The sequence below is a fragment of the Psammomys obesus genome, unplaced genomic scaffold, assembly GCF_907164565.1.
Source record: "Psammomys obesus unplaced genomic scaffold, mPsaObe1.curated_primary_1811, whole genome shotgun sequence".
NCBI lineage: Eukaryota > Metazoa > Chordata > Mammalia > Rodentia > Muridae > Psammomys > Psammomys obesus.
In genome coordinates, this window is record NW_026591598.1 from 14,506,613 (window position 1) to 14,523,165 (window position 16,553).

The 16,553-nt window shown below is 44.8% G+C and overlaps 2 protein-coding genes and 1 non-coding gene across 4 annotated transcripts in view; 1 reads left to right on the forward strand and 2 right to left on the reverse strand.

The window, feature by feature from the left end:
• Kdm1a (lysine demethylase 1A) overlaps nt 1-10,472 on the reverse strand; it is a 51,089-nt gene extending 40,617 nt beyond the window's left edge. For both annotated transcript variants that reach the window (XM_055611137.1, XM_055611136.1), the window contains exons 1-2: nt 9,972-10,472; nt 5,015-5,180 (exon numbers count right to left, since the gene is read on the reverse strand). In XM_055611137.1, coding sequence (XP_055467112.1) covers nt 5,015-5,180; nt 9,972-10,325 — 520 coding nt within the window. In that variant the 5' untranslated portion in view covers nt 10,326-10,472. The remainder of the gene's footprint in view (nt 1-5,014; nt 5,181-9,971) is intronic.
• On the reverse strand, nt 5,985-6,091 carry LOC129680009 (U6 spliceosomal RNA). The gene has a single exon (XR_008720608.1). It is a non-coding gene; the product is annotated as a U6 spliceosomal RNA (small nuclear RNA).
• A 5,181-nt stretch (nt 10,473-15,653) lies between the features above and the next one.
• Nucleotides 15,654-16,553, forward strand: part of Tex46 (testis expressed 46) — a 4,099-nt gene continuing 3,199 nt past the window's right edge. The window contains exon 1 of the mRNA XM_055610770.1: nt 15,654-15,845. Coding sequence (XP_055466745.1) covers nt 15,654-15,845 — 192 coding nt within the window. The remainder of the gene's footprint in view (nt 15,846-16,553) is intronic.

Here is a 16,553-nt window from a genome sequence, read left to right on the forward strand (position 1 = left end):
TGTGTGTGTGTGTGTGTGTGTGTGTGTGTGTGTGTGTGTGTGTGTGTTTTCTCTTACTTTCTTCTCTCCTTTTTCTTGGGGGTAGATGACTTTCCACACTGGGCATCCCTGGCTAGCCTTGAATTCACTAAGATCCACCTGACACTAACCTCCCAGAGTGCTGGGATTAAAGGTATGTGCCACTATGCCCAGCAATCTTCACCTTACTTTTTGGTATAGAGTCTCTCACTGAACCTGGAGCTTGTTGACTCATTTAACTGCTGGTAAACCCCAGAAATCCTTCTTTGCTTCTCCAGTGCTGGGATTACAAATACACACCAAAGCACTTGGGTGGTTTGGGACCTGAACTAGGGTCCTCCTGCTTAGAATCCCTAGGTTCTGAATGAATATCCATTTAAGTGTGTTTTGTTTTACCTTTTGGGAGGAGGGGCTGGCAGTGCTAGGGTGCAAACCCAGAGCCTTATGTTACAATAGGCAAGTGCTCTACCACCAAACTACACTTCCACACCAAAATATTTTTTTTTCTTTTTGGTTTTTCCATGCACAGTTTCTCTGTGTAGCCCTGGCCCTCCTGGAACTCTGTAAACCATGCTGGCCTCAAACTCAGAGATCCACCTGCATCTGCCTCCTGTGTGCTGGGACTAAAGGCTTGTGCCACCACAACCCAGCGAGTGGCACATTTCATTCCAAATGTGCTTTTATTAACCTTTCATAAATGTCTCAAAAGCTATGCACAACAAAGCTACTTATTACACAAAATATTATCTTACGAAAGCAGAGTTCTCTAGTGAAAGTATAAAATCAGCAACTATTTAGTAAGGCAGTAGGACAAGGACAAATGATGCTTCTGTAAATTAAAGGCTTAGCAGCGACAGAGCAACGAACAGGGTAAAGACTGAACCACGTCAAGGGATGCTCTGAAGTACATGAGACAGCTGAGGCAAGCTCCAAATAAAGTGTATTTCTAATAGAGGCTTCTTCCAATGAGGGCAGTTATTCTACCAGTTAAAGTCGGGAGTGAGTCTTCTCTGTTGCGGAAGCCCCACATTAACCAGTGCATGCAACCCACAGGCAGTCTGTTCCCAATCAGTCCCCATAAATTAAGAAAACAAAGTTTAATGTTCACAGAAAAGATACTATGAAATGAAACAAAACCATCACTTGTTAAACCGAATATAATCATTGTGGAAATTTTACGAAAACAAAGCAATACAGGTTTAAATATAAGCAAGAGTTAATATTTTAAAATCTGCTATTACCCACAGGACTCTTTTTTTTAAGATTTATTTATTTACTCTGTATACTGTGTTCTGCCTGCATGTGTGCCTGCACACCAGAAGAGGGCGTCAGATCTCATTATAGATGGTTGTGAGCCACCATGAGGTTGCTGGGAATTGAACTCACGATCTCTGGAAGAGCGACCAGTGCTCTTAACCTCTGAACCATCTCTCTAGCACAAACAAGCTCTTCTTTGCTTTAAGCTGAAGCCACAGACCTCTCACCCCCAGAGCTGAGAACCAAACCCAGGGCCTTGCTAACAAGCTTAAATCCCCAACCCCTATAGGATTCTTAATAGGACTACAATGGCACAGTTCAATTTGGGGGTGGGGGAGTGAATATTTAAATTCAAATAGAGAACATCCTTCAATAAAATAAATCTAATCCAACACGATGAAACAAACAAATAAAACACCTCTTATTTTCACTTTAAAAAATTAACCGTGGAGGCTGGACAGAGTATCACTTTGCACGAGAAAGGCACTCCACTACAAACCAACTTTCGTAACTTTGATGTCTCCAGTGTCCCCCCCGTATGCTTTTAGTCCCTTTTACAGATTGCCTTTTCTACAACAAATACCTTGGTACCACCCTTCACTCTGAAGAATCTCGGGAAAGATTAGCGACGTGCTGGTGTATAACTGGTATAACACAGGTCTGGCTAGGTGGAGGCCCTGGGTTAGAAACCAGTTTTACGAAAACAAAACAACTTGGGTACTTACTACCTCCAACTAGAAAATCAGTCAAGCCAGGCTTTCTCCAATATAGCTCCAATCTACCTTCTAGCTTCCTTCTCCAATTCTCATTTAAAGAAACTTCTCCAATAATAAAATCATTTGATCAGTCTTTGGAACACCTTGGGCTTTTGTAAATAACAAAAGTTTTCCCCCCCACCCCCACAAATTAACACTTTAGAAAGCAAAGCAAAATTTTGTGAACAAATTTAAAAGTAGGTAATAAAATTAAGCAAGCAACCCTTAAAACATTTAGACAACTTCTAGTTTTTTCCTAACCAAAACTTAACTTTCCCAAAAATATTAAAACATCTTATTTATACAGTGCTTCCAAATCACAAATCCCTTCAAGACATGTTTTGCGGGATCAACACCTGATATTTATGTAATAAAAAACTCTCAAAAAATAAAAATAAACATACCATCAAAACCAAGACTTGGTTTAAAGTTTTAAAGAACAAAAAAAGTGTATATCATGTTGGTACCAAAGATAAATCTTATCTACTAGGATCACAGACTACCATACCAAAAAACATCAGATTGTCACAATACTTAAAAACTCTTAAGTTGAGAGATTTGCAGACTCTTGAGCTATGACAGGCATTTCAATAGCAGGTGCCTAGCAATGGCAGAGAAAAAAGATAAGAAACAAAACAACTGTATCAGGAAGGTGTGAGAAGAAGAGAAGGAGATACAGATTGAAAAAAGGGAAGAAACCTAAATGCAATGAGAAGGTGGCACTGAGGTAAAGGGAGGCGAGGCGCTGCTACCTTCAGGCCCATGTGCAAAGGTAAGGCACATTCACACTAGACACCTTCCAATGTGGAACTGCCTGATGGATTATTAAGACGGTCTTAGGAAAAACCCCTGGATACTGGGATGAATTGAATCCAGAATCTAATCTTTCTCTTTTTCAGAAAGTGTTTTCATAATATTTTATTTCAATTGTACAAGTTATTTTTAAGAGCTTCAGTCAGAATTTATGTCCTAACTTTAATTTACATTAGCAGTTTACTTTTAATCCTCTCAAATGAAGTACCACCACTAATCGTGGGTTTTAAAAAATATGAAGGTTCTGGTAATTTACAATAACATCAAAGAGGAAAAACACCTAAGATTAAAAAAAAAAAAAAGTAAAAGATGGTAGATTCAGCCAGGCGCAGTGGCACATGCCTGTGATCCCAGCACTCAGAGAGGCAGAGGCAGAAAGATCTCTGTGAATTCGAGGACAGCCTTGTCTACAAAGTGAGTCCAGAACAGCCAGGGCTACACAGAGAAACCTTGTCCCGAAAAACCACCCAAACAAACCAAAAAGAAAAAGCTGGATAAAAAGCTAAAACTTGTCGAAATGAGTTTTAATCTGGGTAACTCTGAAAGTAATAATACACAAGATGAGGTCTGAAATAAGCATCCTATTTTAAAAGTTTAGAACTAAAAGAACTGGTGAAGTGTGGATCCTGCAGTTAACAGAAATTTAAAAAGTCATTTCAATGACAGAGGCGATGTAATTCTTCAAAGTCAAAATGAGTTATTCAGGGCAGAAAATACAAAAATTAATTAAGGCTATTGTTTTACATTGTCTCTCCAAAACAAAAACAACTGGGGCGCTGGAGAGATGGCTCAGAGGTTAAGAGCACTGTCTGCTCTTCCAAAGGTCCTGAGTTCAATTCCCAGAACCCACATGATGGCTCACAACCATCTATGGTGAGATCTGGTGCCCTCTGGCCTTCAGGCATACATGCAGGCAGAACACTTGTATAAATAATAAATGAGTAAATCTTAAAAGAAAAAAAAAAAAGGAAAAAAAAAACTGGTTAGTATATCCTCAGAAAGCTAGGACTCAAGGTTGACAATATTTATGAGGGTTTTTGTTTGTTTTGTTGTTTGTTTGAGACAGGGTTTCTCTGTGTAACCTTTGCTGTCCTAGAACTTGCTCTGTAGACCACACTGGCCTCAATTCAAGAAAGAGATCTGCCAGCCTCTGCCTCCTGAGTACTGGGATTAAAGGCCAGGCTATTTATGAATTCCTTTAAAGCTATTTGAAGTTCTGACACCAGTATAAACCCAATAATCTTTCATGGTATATGAAAGCTTATGTGAGATCAGATTTTCTTCATGGCCTTTCTTTTGTGTGTGTGTGTGTGTGTGTGTGTGTGTGTGTGTGTGTGTGTGTGTTTACAGATGCCAGAGTTTTAACAGTCTTCCTCAACACCTCTCCATCTTAGTTTTTGAGACAACCTCACTGACCCTGGAGCTGGCAGATTCAGCTAGGTCAGCTGTCTGTCTGGCAAACCTCGGCAATAATCACGTCTCTGCCTCCTCAGCACTCAAGACTATAGGTCGTACTACTGCACTCAGCTTTTCCACGGATGATAGGTCGTACTACTGCACTCAGCTTTTCCACGGATGATGGGGAATGAACTTGGGTCCTTGTGATTTGTACAGCAAGCACTTGACTGAATATTTTCTGAGCCCCACAGTATTTCCTTATACCATTCCTTTTATTAGAAGGCCCTGTAACTAAAATTACAGGATCTTCGGCCTGATCCTCTTAACTTCAGAATATATATATATATATATTCACCAGGAACAAAGTATTTACTAACAAGTATATGTAAATAAAAACAAAAACAACAACACCAAAATACCAAAACTTTTAAGCTATGAATTCAAGTCGTCATTGACAGGACTGGCTCTGTAGATTTGACAGTCTGTGTTTTCTCTAACTATTTATTTTTTCCTAATTATAACCAACTTACACTGCCATTATCTATCATCACCCTTTACTTTATTCAGACATAAACAAAAAAGTTAGCAGCGCTATAATATTCATGTGCACATACACACATGTATATAAACATATAAAGAAACACATAGCAAAGAGGCCCAGAATCAGAATATAAGCCAAAGACAAAGACATAAATAACACTGCAAGATAAGAACAAAACAACTGGTTCTTATTTCTAAGATAAAGCAAACTATGGTTGGTCATTACAACTCACCAGATGGCTCTTCTGGTTCACTTTCATTTTCTTCCTCAGGTGGGGCTTGAGGGGGTGGAGGGGGGAGCTTCTTTTCCTTTTCTGCTTTGGCATTTCTTTCTTCTTCTGAATAATATTCATCTTCTGAGAGGTTGGCTAAACTTTCATCCATTTCTCTGTATTCTACCTACATGGAGATTATACCAGAAAAAAAAATAGATAAATAAATAGATAAATAGATAAATAAATAAGTACAATGAGAAGCTCAATCAGGGACTCTATTAGGAACCACTACTGGAAATTGATTGCTTTCAAACTTCAAATTTTAAAGAAATAACAAGGTTGAGTCAAGCCAACTTATAATAGTTATTAAAAATAAAAAGCCTTAAGGAAAAAAAAAAAAAACACAATGCCAGTTTAGCTTTAACCCAACCTGTAACTTTCACATCATATAACACTGGTTACATCTCTGACTCGGGCTTTCCTGCAGGTTTCCAAGTGTGTATATTTTCATGTTCATGTACTGAAAGTTTCAATTAAAATGGCCCTCATCCAAATATACAGTTAACTAGTGAGCCAGATATGGTGGCACATGCCTATAATTCCAGCATGTAGGTGACTTTTTAAGTTCAAGGCTATCCAACCTGAGCTACATGGACAATTTCATGGCTAGCCTACATAAAGTACCCAGTCTTAAAATACCATATTGAGAATGTAGCTCAGATATTAGTTTGTCTCCCCACTGTGGCCACTTTGAAAATCTTTCTCTGCTTTTTGCTATTGTCTCTTTAGGTAACATACTGAGGACAGAGGGCCCAGCCCAGCTTGTTAGGGTCCGGATGTTGACCCCCTACATCTTCAGTAACATCTTTACAAAATTTCAGCCTAATTTTGATTGCATAATTTCATGATAATTTTAAAAAGAGGAGCCCCTGACTAGCCAATCTCCAAAACATTGTTATATTGTTATATAGACCTCAAAGCTTTTTTAAAAAATATAGACTGCTTCATGAATTTGCGTGTCATCCTTCCGCAGGGGCCATGCTAATTTTCTCTGTATCATTCCAATTTTAGGATATGTGCTGCTGAAGCGAATACACCTCAAAACTTTTAAAGCAAAGCTTGTCTTCACTGGCCTCAGCTTCCTTTTAAAAAAAATTCTGTGTTGCATTTACACAGGTGTACATACTCTTGCACATTCTAAGGCCAAAGGAGGAAACTGGGTGTCTTGTTCTATTACTCTCAGCTTTATTCCCTTGAGACAGGGCCTCTCCCTGAACCTCAGGCTTGGCTAGCAGCCATTAAGCTTCTGATAGCCTCCTGTCTCCACTTCCCCACAATGCTGGCCAGTAGGGCCTATATCCATCAGCTTGCTTTTTATTCCTTAAATGGACACACCATCCCACTAATATTACAGTTCACAGTAGCTCCTAATCTAACTATAAATGGGTAAAATTTCCCACCTCTTTGCTGCTGCTTTTTAAGAAAGTAAATAAATAAATCTTACTGTAAGACAAATTTTAAAACCCATTTTTAAAAAAAATGAGCTAAGATTATGACTAGGTAGGGATGGGGTGTACCTTTGCTAGTGTGGTGCCTGCCTCACACACAGAATGCCCTGGTTTGACTCTAAGTGCCAAATAAAAATTCCTGTAAGTAACACACACCAGTCATCACAGCACTGCAAGTAAGAGGTGAATGCAGAGCCGGGCGTGGTGGCATAGGCCTTTAATCCCAGCATCAGGGGGTCTGTCGGCTGCAGAGGCAGGTGGATCTCCTTGATTTCAAGGCCAGACATGCTGATGCACAGAGAAACCCTCAAGTACAAAGTGAGTTTAGACCAGCCTAGCCTGTCCTTAAAAAAATAATAATAATAATAATGATAATTAAATATTAATGGCAAAAAAAACCCCACAACAATGTCCAACATCATTAGCTATTAAGGAAATACAAATCAAACTCCAATAAAATATCATTTCAAATCTACAAAGAAGGCTAAAGTAAAAGACAAACAATGCTAAGTACAAAGATATGGAGAACTAGAACCCACACACATTGCTTATGAAAAGGTAAAATTGTAGTTGCTATTTTAGAAAAGCATTTGGTAGCAATTACTATCACACAAAAAGGCAGAATCCACATGTGACTGAGCAATTATAATCCCAGGTATCACAAGGGACTTGAGAAGTTATGTCCCCATGTTGTACATTACTGTTCATAGCTACATTATAAATAACGACAAAGTAGAGACTTCCTTCCCCACCAAAATACCCATCAAATGAATAAATGATGACAAACCCATATTAACAGCGAAAATAAAGGGCCACATATCATGAAAATGTTCAGAACAGGCAACTCCACATAGTCAGAAAGCAGACTTAGTGACTGCCAGGGGCTGGACATAGGGGCATGAGAAAAGACAGCTAAAATACAAGTGCCTCTGGGAAACAGCGAAATGTTCTAAACTGACTGTAGGGCTGATTTTATCTTATGAATACATATTTTAAAAGCAACACTGGCACATGAATTATCTCATATCTGTTTTTTAATTATCTCAGTTCCTGGTCACACTTTCAACGAAATTGATAAAATGGTACCCTACTAGAATGAAATGAAATGAATGAAACCTGCCTTGTTTCATTTCTAAGGGTTGAAGCCATCAACCTCTGTGCTTTCCTAATGCTGCAGCAGCAGCAGCAGCAGCAGGAGGAGGAGGAGGAGCAGCAGCAGCAGCAGCAGCAGGGGAGTGGTGACACAGGCCTTTAATCCCCAGCACTCAGTGAGGCAGAAGCAGGAGGATCTCTGTGAGTTTGAAGCCAGTCTAGTCTACAGAGTTACAGGACAGCCACGGCTACACAGAGAAACCCTATCTCAAAAATACAAAGAGGGGCTGAAGAGATGGCTCAGAGGTTAAGAGTACTGGCTGTTCTTCCAGAGGTCCTGAATTCAATTCCCAGCAACCAATGGTGGCTCACAACCATCTATAATAGGATCTGGTGTCCTCTGGCATGCAGGTGTACATGCAGACAGAACATAATAAATAAGTATACATAATAAATAAGTAAAATATTTTTAGAAAATACAAAGAAACCAAACATAAAAATAAATGAATGAATGAAAAAAAAAAAAAACCATAATGCAGGCAGATTGAAATGTGTTCAAATTAGCTTTGGGGATGTGTGTCACAATGTGTCTTTTGCTTTCCCACATGCACTTTCTTCAGAAGTTTAAAACGGGATTCTAGTTTTGCAGATTTTAAAAACATGTTAGGTAGGTTTCCTTATGGCATTTTCACACAATTGGTGTTTTTGGTGACTCTCCCTCATCCCTTTCTCTCCTCCATCTCTGCTAAAACCAGTATTCCACCTTTCTGATTTTTGTTTAGATAAAAGCCCACGAAAAGAAACAAAGAAAGAAAGGAAGAGAAAGAAAGACAAGAAAATTAAAAGCAACAAAAAAAGTGCCTTTCCTCCAAATTCATTTTTCTTAACAGTGAGTGTGAGGTCTTTCAAGCAGGGAGCTGAAGCTGAGGGCTCTCCCCATCCCACCCACTTGGAGAATGACAGCACAGCAGCCTGGCAGTGTCCTGTACTTGTCAACCTGACTGCTCTCAAAGCCTGGGGGGACGATGCATTGAGCCCAGGAATTTGAGATCAAACTGTGTAACAAAACAAGATGTTATATCAAAACCAAAACAAAGCAAGCCTAATGAGGCAGGCCTAGAATCTCGGTCACTTGGGAGGCTGACGCAGGAGGATCAAAAGTTCAAGCCCTGTCCAGGCCACAAGATAAATTCAGAGGCAATCTGGGTAACTTAATTTCAAATTAAAAAGAGGGCTGCGGACACAATAGTGTGGTAAAGAACCTGTCTAGCACAATTCCCCAGTACAGCAGGAGAAAACAGTGTACAAGAAGTTACCTATATCGCACAACTTTACTTAACGCTTGTACTGATGGATCTATTCTGCAGTGGACAGAAACCCTTGTTCCCAATCATGCCAGGCAACTGCTGTGCCAACCAGTTACACACCTAGACTACTTCTCGGATTCATTACATATCCGTATGTATTTTCATTTTGCCAAACAGATTAAGAACTATCTGGAGAACGCCAGTGTCTGTGCAATAAAGCCACACTAATCAGTGCCTGGCAAGGCTACCGACCCGGGTGATTCTTTGTTTCAGTGACGAGTGACACCGTGTCAAAACAACGAACTTTGAAACTGTAAACCTCAGTTTACCCGTTCTTAAAATGAAGCTAACAATACTAGACCAGCGTAGTCTGACGAAAGGAAAACCTTGGCCCTGTGCCAAATGCACCATCTGGCGCACAGAGGCGTGAGACAGAGGTTATCTGTGTATAGGGTTGGCTTCGACGCCAAATCTTTTATCTTTACATTTGCACAGTGACCAAACGGTATGAGCACTCTTCATCCGCTTCCACATCTGTAAAGGTCTACCCGGAGCCAGAAATGGCGCTGGTCGCCAAGCCTGACAACTTCAGTTCTATCCCTGAGCATGGTGGACAGACATGACAGACTCAGGCAAGCTGCCCTATGACCTCCACTCGCACATGCAGACAATAAATAAATGTCTTTTTTTGTTTGTTTGTTTTTAAAGAAAGACGAACGAGTCTACGCCAAAGGCCACAGTAAGAGAGGGGAAAAAAAAAATCAAACCTAGCGCACAAAAGACCTTTGAAAAAAACAAAGGAAAAGTCTCTTCCTTTCACACCCCTTGATCTGGAGCCATCCCCTCCAACTCCCCTGCGCATCCAGCCCGGAAGCCGCCCAGCGTCCACACAGCAGCCACCCAGGTGGACAAACGGGTCGGGAAGCCATCTTTCCCAGTCAGCCGATCACTGTCCCACCCTCCCGTGCCCGACACCCCGGGTCCCCGCACAAAGACCCGGCCTCCCCTCCCCCGCCACGGCCGCCCCCACGCCCGGCCCCCGGCCCTAGCGGCCGGCCCCGGCCTCACCTTCGCCCGCTTGCGCCGGCTGGTCCGTCGGCCCTCCGGGGTCTCGGCTATTCCCGTCTCCATGGGCGTCGCGGAGCCGGGCCCGGCCGTGGGCCCCGCCTGAGGCCCGGCGGATCCGGGCGGCTCGGCCAGGCCCCCGGGCGGCGAGGCCCGCGGAGGCTCCTTCTTACGGGGAGTGCGCTCGCCCGCCGCCCCCGTGGCTACGTCGGTGGGGCCCGCCAGGCCCGCGGGCGGCGCGGCCACCTCCGAGCCGTTCTCCGCGCCGCCCGCCGCCCCGGGCCCGGCCTCCGTGCCAGCCGCGGCCGCCGCCGCCGCCGCCGCTGCCGCCGCCGCCGCCTTCTTCCCAGACAACATCTCGGGCCGCCGGGCCGCTGCGGGCCTCAGGGGCCGCTCGGTCTGCCGCTCCGTGGGTCCGCAGCCGCCTCTCCGCTCCGGACCTCACCCACACACAGCACGAAGCTAGACAGCTCCGCGAGCGCACGCGCCCTGCGCGCTCCCGCCGCGCCCGGACAAAAAGCAGCAGCACTCGTCGGCCCCGCCTCCTCGCGACCATAGAGCGGAGGCCTGGGGGCTAGAGCGGAGGCCACAGAGAGCGCCCCGCGCGAGGCTGACCGAGAGCGCCATCTGGGATTGGGAGCCGGCCCCAGCGCCTCCGTCTGACTTGGGATTCTGAGCCTGACTACACCTCCCAGCACCATTTCAACGTGGACCCTGAAGATTCATTCATTCATTCACCCACACACTAGGTACTTCAAGTAATACCGTTCATGCTCACTGCACGACAAAGGCTGAATTGTGGAATGCTGGCTTTCAGAGACGGGGGACACACGGAAGGACGACTTAACCAATGATCACTTAATTATCCTGCGCCGTGTAACTCAACCTTAGAGCGCTTGCCCAGAATGCATATATGGCCCTGGGTTATCCCTAGCGCTGGGAACTTCAGGGAAACTAACTTCATAGCTGGCCCTGCTTGGACTGAGGCGAAATGAAGAGTACACGAACTTCCATGGTAATAAAATAGAGAGAGGTGAGGAAATCCTGGTTTGAATCAAAGTGGACTCACTCTTGCCGCCAAGCCTTTCTTTCTTGGGGCGGAACACCGTCTACATTCGTGGGCCCCACCATGCCTCCTCCACGTCCTTTATCATCAGGCACACAACCCTTCTTCACCTTAATTCTTTCTACTGTTGAGATGGTGGGTGTTTCGTTTGTGAGATGCTGAGATGTATGGGCTGTTGTGGGCGGGTGGGGTTATGGGGTACTCGCCAGAGAAGAATGCTCGGATGGGGGGGGTTAAGCTAATAGAAAAGCTTTATTATCGGGTTTGCGACTATTCTGGATGTTTGGAATTTCAGTGTAGCCGTGAGCCTTTCTCGGGGCAAGGACAAAAACTATATCTTGGGTTAACATACATCAGTTAACAAGAAAAGTTAGCCAGAAGCAGAACCACAGAAGCCAAAAAGCAAGGTTAGTAAAATTTCCACAACTATGGGCTTTGATGGATTAGGCCTTTGTTTTAGTTTTGGCAGGTGGTGCTGTCTTCGTGCTGAATTTTACAGCCTGAAACATACTTCTGCCATGGAGTCAGTTGTGCTAAGGTCTATGGCCCTGTTACAGTTGGGTTTTTGTTTTTTTTTAATTCTTTTAAGGTGGTGAAGTTGACTGCAAAACAGCAGGAGGGAATTTTCGGGAGGAAATTCCATACCGTAATTGGGGTGATGTTTACAGGGGTGTAAGTATTCATCAGAATTCATTGAACTAATTAATGATTAAATCATGATTAAAATAGGTCTTAAAAAAAACAAAACTAGTCTGGGCAGTGGTGGCACATGCCTTTAATCCCAGCACTTGGGAGGCAGAGACAGGTGGATCTTTGAGTTTCAGACCAGCCTGGTCTACAGAATGAGTTCCAGGATGGCCTTGAACTCCTGATGCTCTTGCCTTCACCGGGGATTACCCGGCTTTACCTTTGGTTTTCGTAAATAATGTTGCTGTGAACATGAATGTACAATTATCTCTCCAAGTCCCTGCTTTTGAAACTGCTCCTTATTGGGCACAGCTTTGCTTATTGGACTGAGCCTAGGCTTCAGTGGCAATTCAAAGTGATCATGTGACTTAGTGAGGCGGGGAGGCGGGGAGGGGGGAATGCCTTGGGAAGATGGTTCGGTTGGTAAAGTGCTTGCCGAACAAGGATGAGGACGCATGGTCCATCCGGAGAGCCTATGTAAAAGAGCCAGATGCTGTTGTATGCACTTGTCACCCAGCACTGGGGAGGGAGAGACAGGTAGATTCCTAGGGATCCCTGGCCAGCCAGTCTATTTCATTGATGAGCTCAGGCCAATGAGAAGACCCTGTCTCCTAGAGGAAGGTGGATGTCGCCAGGAATGACACCAAAGATGAACCTCTGGCACGAACACTCACACACCCACACGTGCACACACCCTCTAAGGAGGGATATAGGTTAATGGTGAAGCACTGCATGAGGCCCTAGATTAAATCCCCAGTATTGCAATAAATACGTAAATAAATAGACAATGATATCATTATTGTTTAAAAAACTTTTAAAGGAGCCAGGAACGGTGGCACACACCTGTCATCCCAGCACTCAGGGAGGCAGAGGCAGGTGGATTTCTGTGAGTTCCAGGCCAGCCTGGTCTACAAAGCAAGTCCAGGACAGCCAAGGCTACACAGAAAAACTGTTTAAAAACAAACAAACAATTGTTTTTAAAGACCATTCTTTCAGTTCTTTCAGGGCATTCTCAAAGTGAGGCAACTAACTTATCTACTTTGAAAAAGTTAACATCTGTCAGGTATGGTGGCATGTGCTTGTAACCCCAGCACCCAGGAGCCAGAGGCAAGAAGGCCAGGCATTCTAGACTAGCATGGCTGCAAGGAAATACCTGTCTTCAAAACAAAACAAAAAAGTCAGCGTCTTAGTTAGAGTTACAGTAGCTGTGCTGAAACGCCGCCGTGACCGAAAGCAGCCTGAGGAGGGGAGAGTAATTACTTGGCTTACATTTGCACATCACTGTTCATCATCAAAGGAGAAGACAGGACAAGAACCCAAGCAAGGCAGGAACCTGGAGGCAGGAGCTGATGCAGAAGCCATGGAGGGAGCCTGCTTTCTCTGGCTTGCTCATCCTCTTCCCTATAGCACCCAACAACCACCAGCCCAGGAGTGGCACTACCCACAGTCAGCTGATCCCTCTCCCATAAATCACCAGTTAAGAAATCACCGAGCTTGGCAATGCTGTGCTCTGCCCTGCCTCGTGATCCTCCTGGTTCTGAGCAATGGCAGGATGTCTGAACTAAAGAACAGTTCATTTTCTGGAAAAACCTCCATGGTCTGTGCTGCCACTGGAATCTCTGTTGCTACATGTGGTCCATGCTACAGCTGGGGGTCAGGCTGGTGTCTCTGGTCCTGCCACTGCTGGCCATGTGAATGTCCACGAAGCCACATGGATGTCCATGGTTTGTGCTGACACTGAAGGCCATGCTAGCATCAGTGAGCCATGCTGCTGACAGAGGGTGTGTCGATGTACATGGTCCATAGTCTGTGCTCCTGCTGGGGGCCATGTTGATGTCTGTGGTCCCTGTTGCCACCATTGACCATCGTGGTGTCCATGGTCTGTGCTGCCATCTGAAAGCATGTTGATGTTTGTGGTCAGCACTGCTGCCAGTCGACATGTGGATGTCCATGGCCTGGGCTTACCATCTGAGGCCATGTCCATCTCCATGGTCTGTCCCAGTGTCTGTGGCCCATGCTGCCCACGGTCCATGCTATCATGGTCCATGATCCGTGTTGGGGCCAGGTTAATGTCTGTGGTTTATGCAGTTGCCGGAAACCATGTAGAAGTTCATGATCCATGCTGCTGCTGGCTGGTATGGGGAAGGAAGCTTCTGCTCTAGTGGAATTGATGCCGCCAGACTCGTAATTGAGAACGAGAGACATTGAAGGCTTCTGCAACAACCCCCTCCCCCACAAAAAAATAAATGTTCTAGACAGGAAGCTATTGAAGAAAGAGAGTCCTTAAAAATTGTGATTATGGAGCCGGGCATGGTGGTACACGCCTGTAGTCCCAACACTCGGGGAGACGGAGGCAGGCAGATTGCTGTGAGTTCAAGGCAAGCCTGGTCTACCATGCGAGTCCAGGACAGCTAAGGCTACACAGAGAAACCCTGTCTAAACACCCCCTGCCAAAATTGTGATGCCAACAGTGAAGTGTAGCTCTTCACAGCTGATGGCTTCTTATGGGTGATGGGAAAGGACTCAGTTATCTTTAAGGGACTGGCCACTGGAAGTTTGACCATGCTCCAGTGAGTATATGGGCAACACAAAATTGTACTTGGTTTATTGTTTGAGGGGTGCACAGGGTGAGAGAGTGGACCTGGGGGGAATGGGAATTGGAGGTAGTCAGGGAGCATTGTTTGAAGTTCCCAAATAATCAGTAAAAGCATTAAGTTAGAAAAAAGAAAAAGAAAATGGCCTACAGGCTTGCTTACTGCCCAGTCTTACGGAGGCATTTTCTTAAGGTTCCCTCCTCTCGGATGACTTTAGCTAGGGTCAAGCGGACATTGACTTATCCAGCACCGTTCCCAAGTCGGTATCTGACCTTACAGAGTGAGGCCACTCACTAATCAACGTTAAGAAGTCAATCAAGGGCTGGGGGGATGGTTCCAGTGGTAAAGTGTTCACCACACAAGCACAAGGACGTGCCTGATTCTCGTAAAAAGCTGGCTGGCTGTGGGGGTGTGCTCTTGTAATCCCAGCACTTGGGAGATGGAGACAGGAGAGACCCTGGGGTTTGCTGGCCAGCCATTCAAGCCAAATTCATAAGCCCCAAGTCCCAGTGATAGATCCTGTCTCAAAATAAATAAATAAATAAGGTTGGTGGTGCCTGTGGAATGATAACCAAAGCTGTCTTCTGGCCTCCACATGCATACCCATAAGCACACCAGTGACTAAAACACAAAAATAAGTAGAAGTGCCCCCCAGTGGGTGAAGCCTGGCAACCTGGGTTGGATCGCTAAGGCCCACATGGTGGAATGTTCTCATATATCTACATATACACAAATGATACATAAGCATATCTGGGGGGGGGGTGTTGTTTTGTTTGTTTTTTGAGGCAGGGTTTCTCTGCATAGCCCTGGCTGTCCTAGAACTCACTCTGTAAACCAGGCTGACTTCGACCTCAGAGATCCACCTGCCTCCACCGCCCAACTAAATAAGTACAATTTTTAAGGTAAATCAAGTGTACAGCCTCCATGGACTAACTGGCCTTGCTCTAGTGTGATTGTGAAAGAACACAGCAGCCTGTTTGCCTTATCCCCAAGTTATGGATCATTTTCCTTTGCTGTCTCCTGCTGTCACCTGCAGGCAGGTGGCCTATAGCATTGGCTGCTCTGTTACAGGGGCCACCCAGAAGTGTTCATTGAGAGAGGCACTGCCGAGGCCAACACCATTTGGCTGCCATGAGGATGTCATGCGATGATGCTTGCCAGCTGCCTGCCAGAGAGCCTGACACACAGTGGGCCCTTAAGGCATAGGAGAAGTTATTGTTATGCGACAGCAGGGTGGGGGTGGGGAGCTGGTTATGAGCAGGGGAGTGAGTGGCAGGTGCCTCCTGTTATGAATGGGACTGAAGCAGGGGCCTGGGGCATGTGCCCCTCTGTGCCATTATGTTGGGGGAACTGCTATTTCTTCTGAGGAGTTCCCATGGGTTTCTTGCTTCTTCTGGCAGCATAGGAGCAGTCTTGGCTTGGCTGATAAGCTTTAAGCCAATCTTGTTTGGCTTCCTCTTCCTTCTCCTATTGCTCAGCAACTGGCTGGTCAAATATGAATTTAATCAGGGTCCCTTCCAGACCCAGAAGGTAAGCAAGAGGGTGCTTAGCTCTAACTAAGGGTTATGGGACATTCAGGACTGGACTGGCAGGTGGTCCAGGGAAGGTTAGTGAAGCCTCAGGATACTGGGGTCGGGCTGAAGAATGTTACAACTCTGGCTAGGTCCCTGTTCTGTGGTCTCTTCTTGGATTGTGGTAGACAAAATGATGTACATATACATATATTTATGAAATAGAATAATGAAGACATCAGAAATGCACAAATTGCACCAGCCAGTTTTCTCTTACCATGATCTCTACTCAAACTAATCATCTTATAAAGAAAAGGAGTTTCTTTGGGCTCATGGTTTTAGAAGTTCTGGCTTGTGACTGGGTGGGCCCATTGCTTTTAACCCTCTGGCAAGAGGGTTGTGGGGAGGAGAGGGAAAAACTGAGCACATATGTTGGGAAGTGAAAAGGAGCTTTGGAAAACAAGCCAAAACAAGGTTCCAAGACCCCCCTTTTGAAGGCATGCCTGTAAAGTCCCCTTTCTTATGGGGCTCTACCACCTCTCAAATACACCAGCGACTAAGCCTGTAAGTTTACTCATGGGCCTTTGGAAAACATTATGGATGCTCACTACAGCAGAGATCTTATCCCAGGAAGTGCTGTAAAGGAAGGATATCTCTTCCTGGGGTGGGAAGGTTCTTCGGTGTGTGTGTGTGTGTGTGTGTGTGTGTGTGTGTGTGTGTGTGTGTG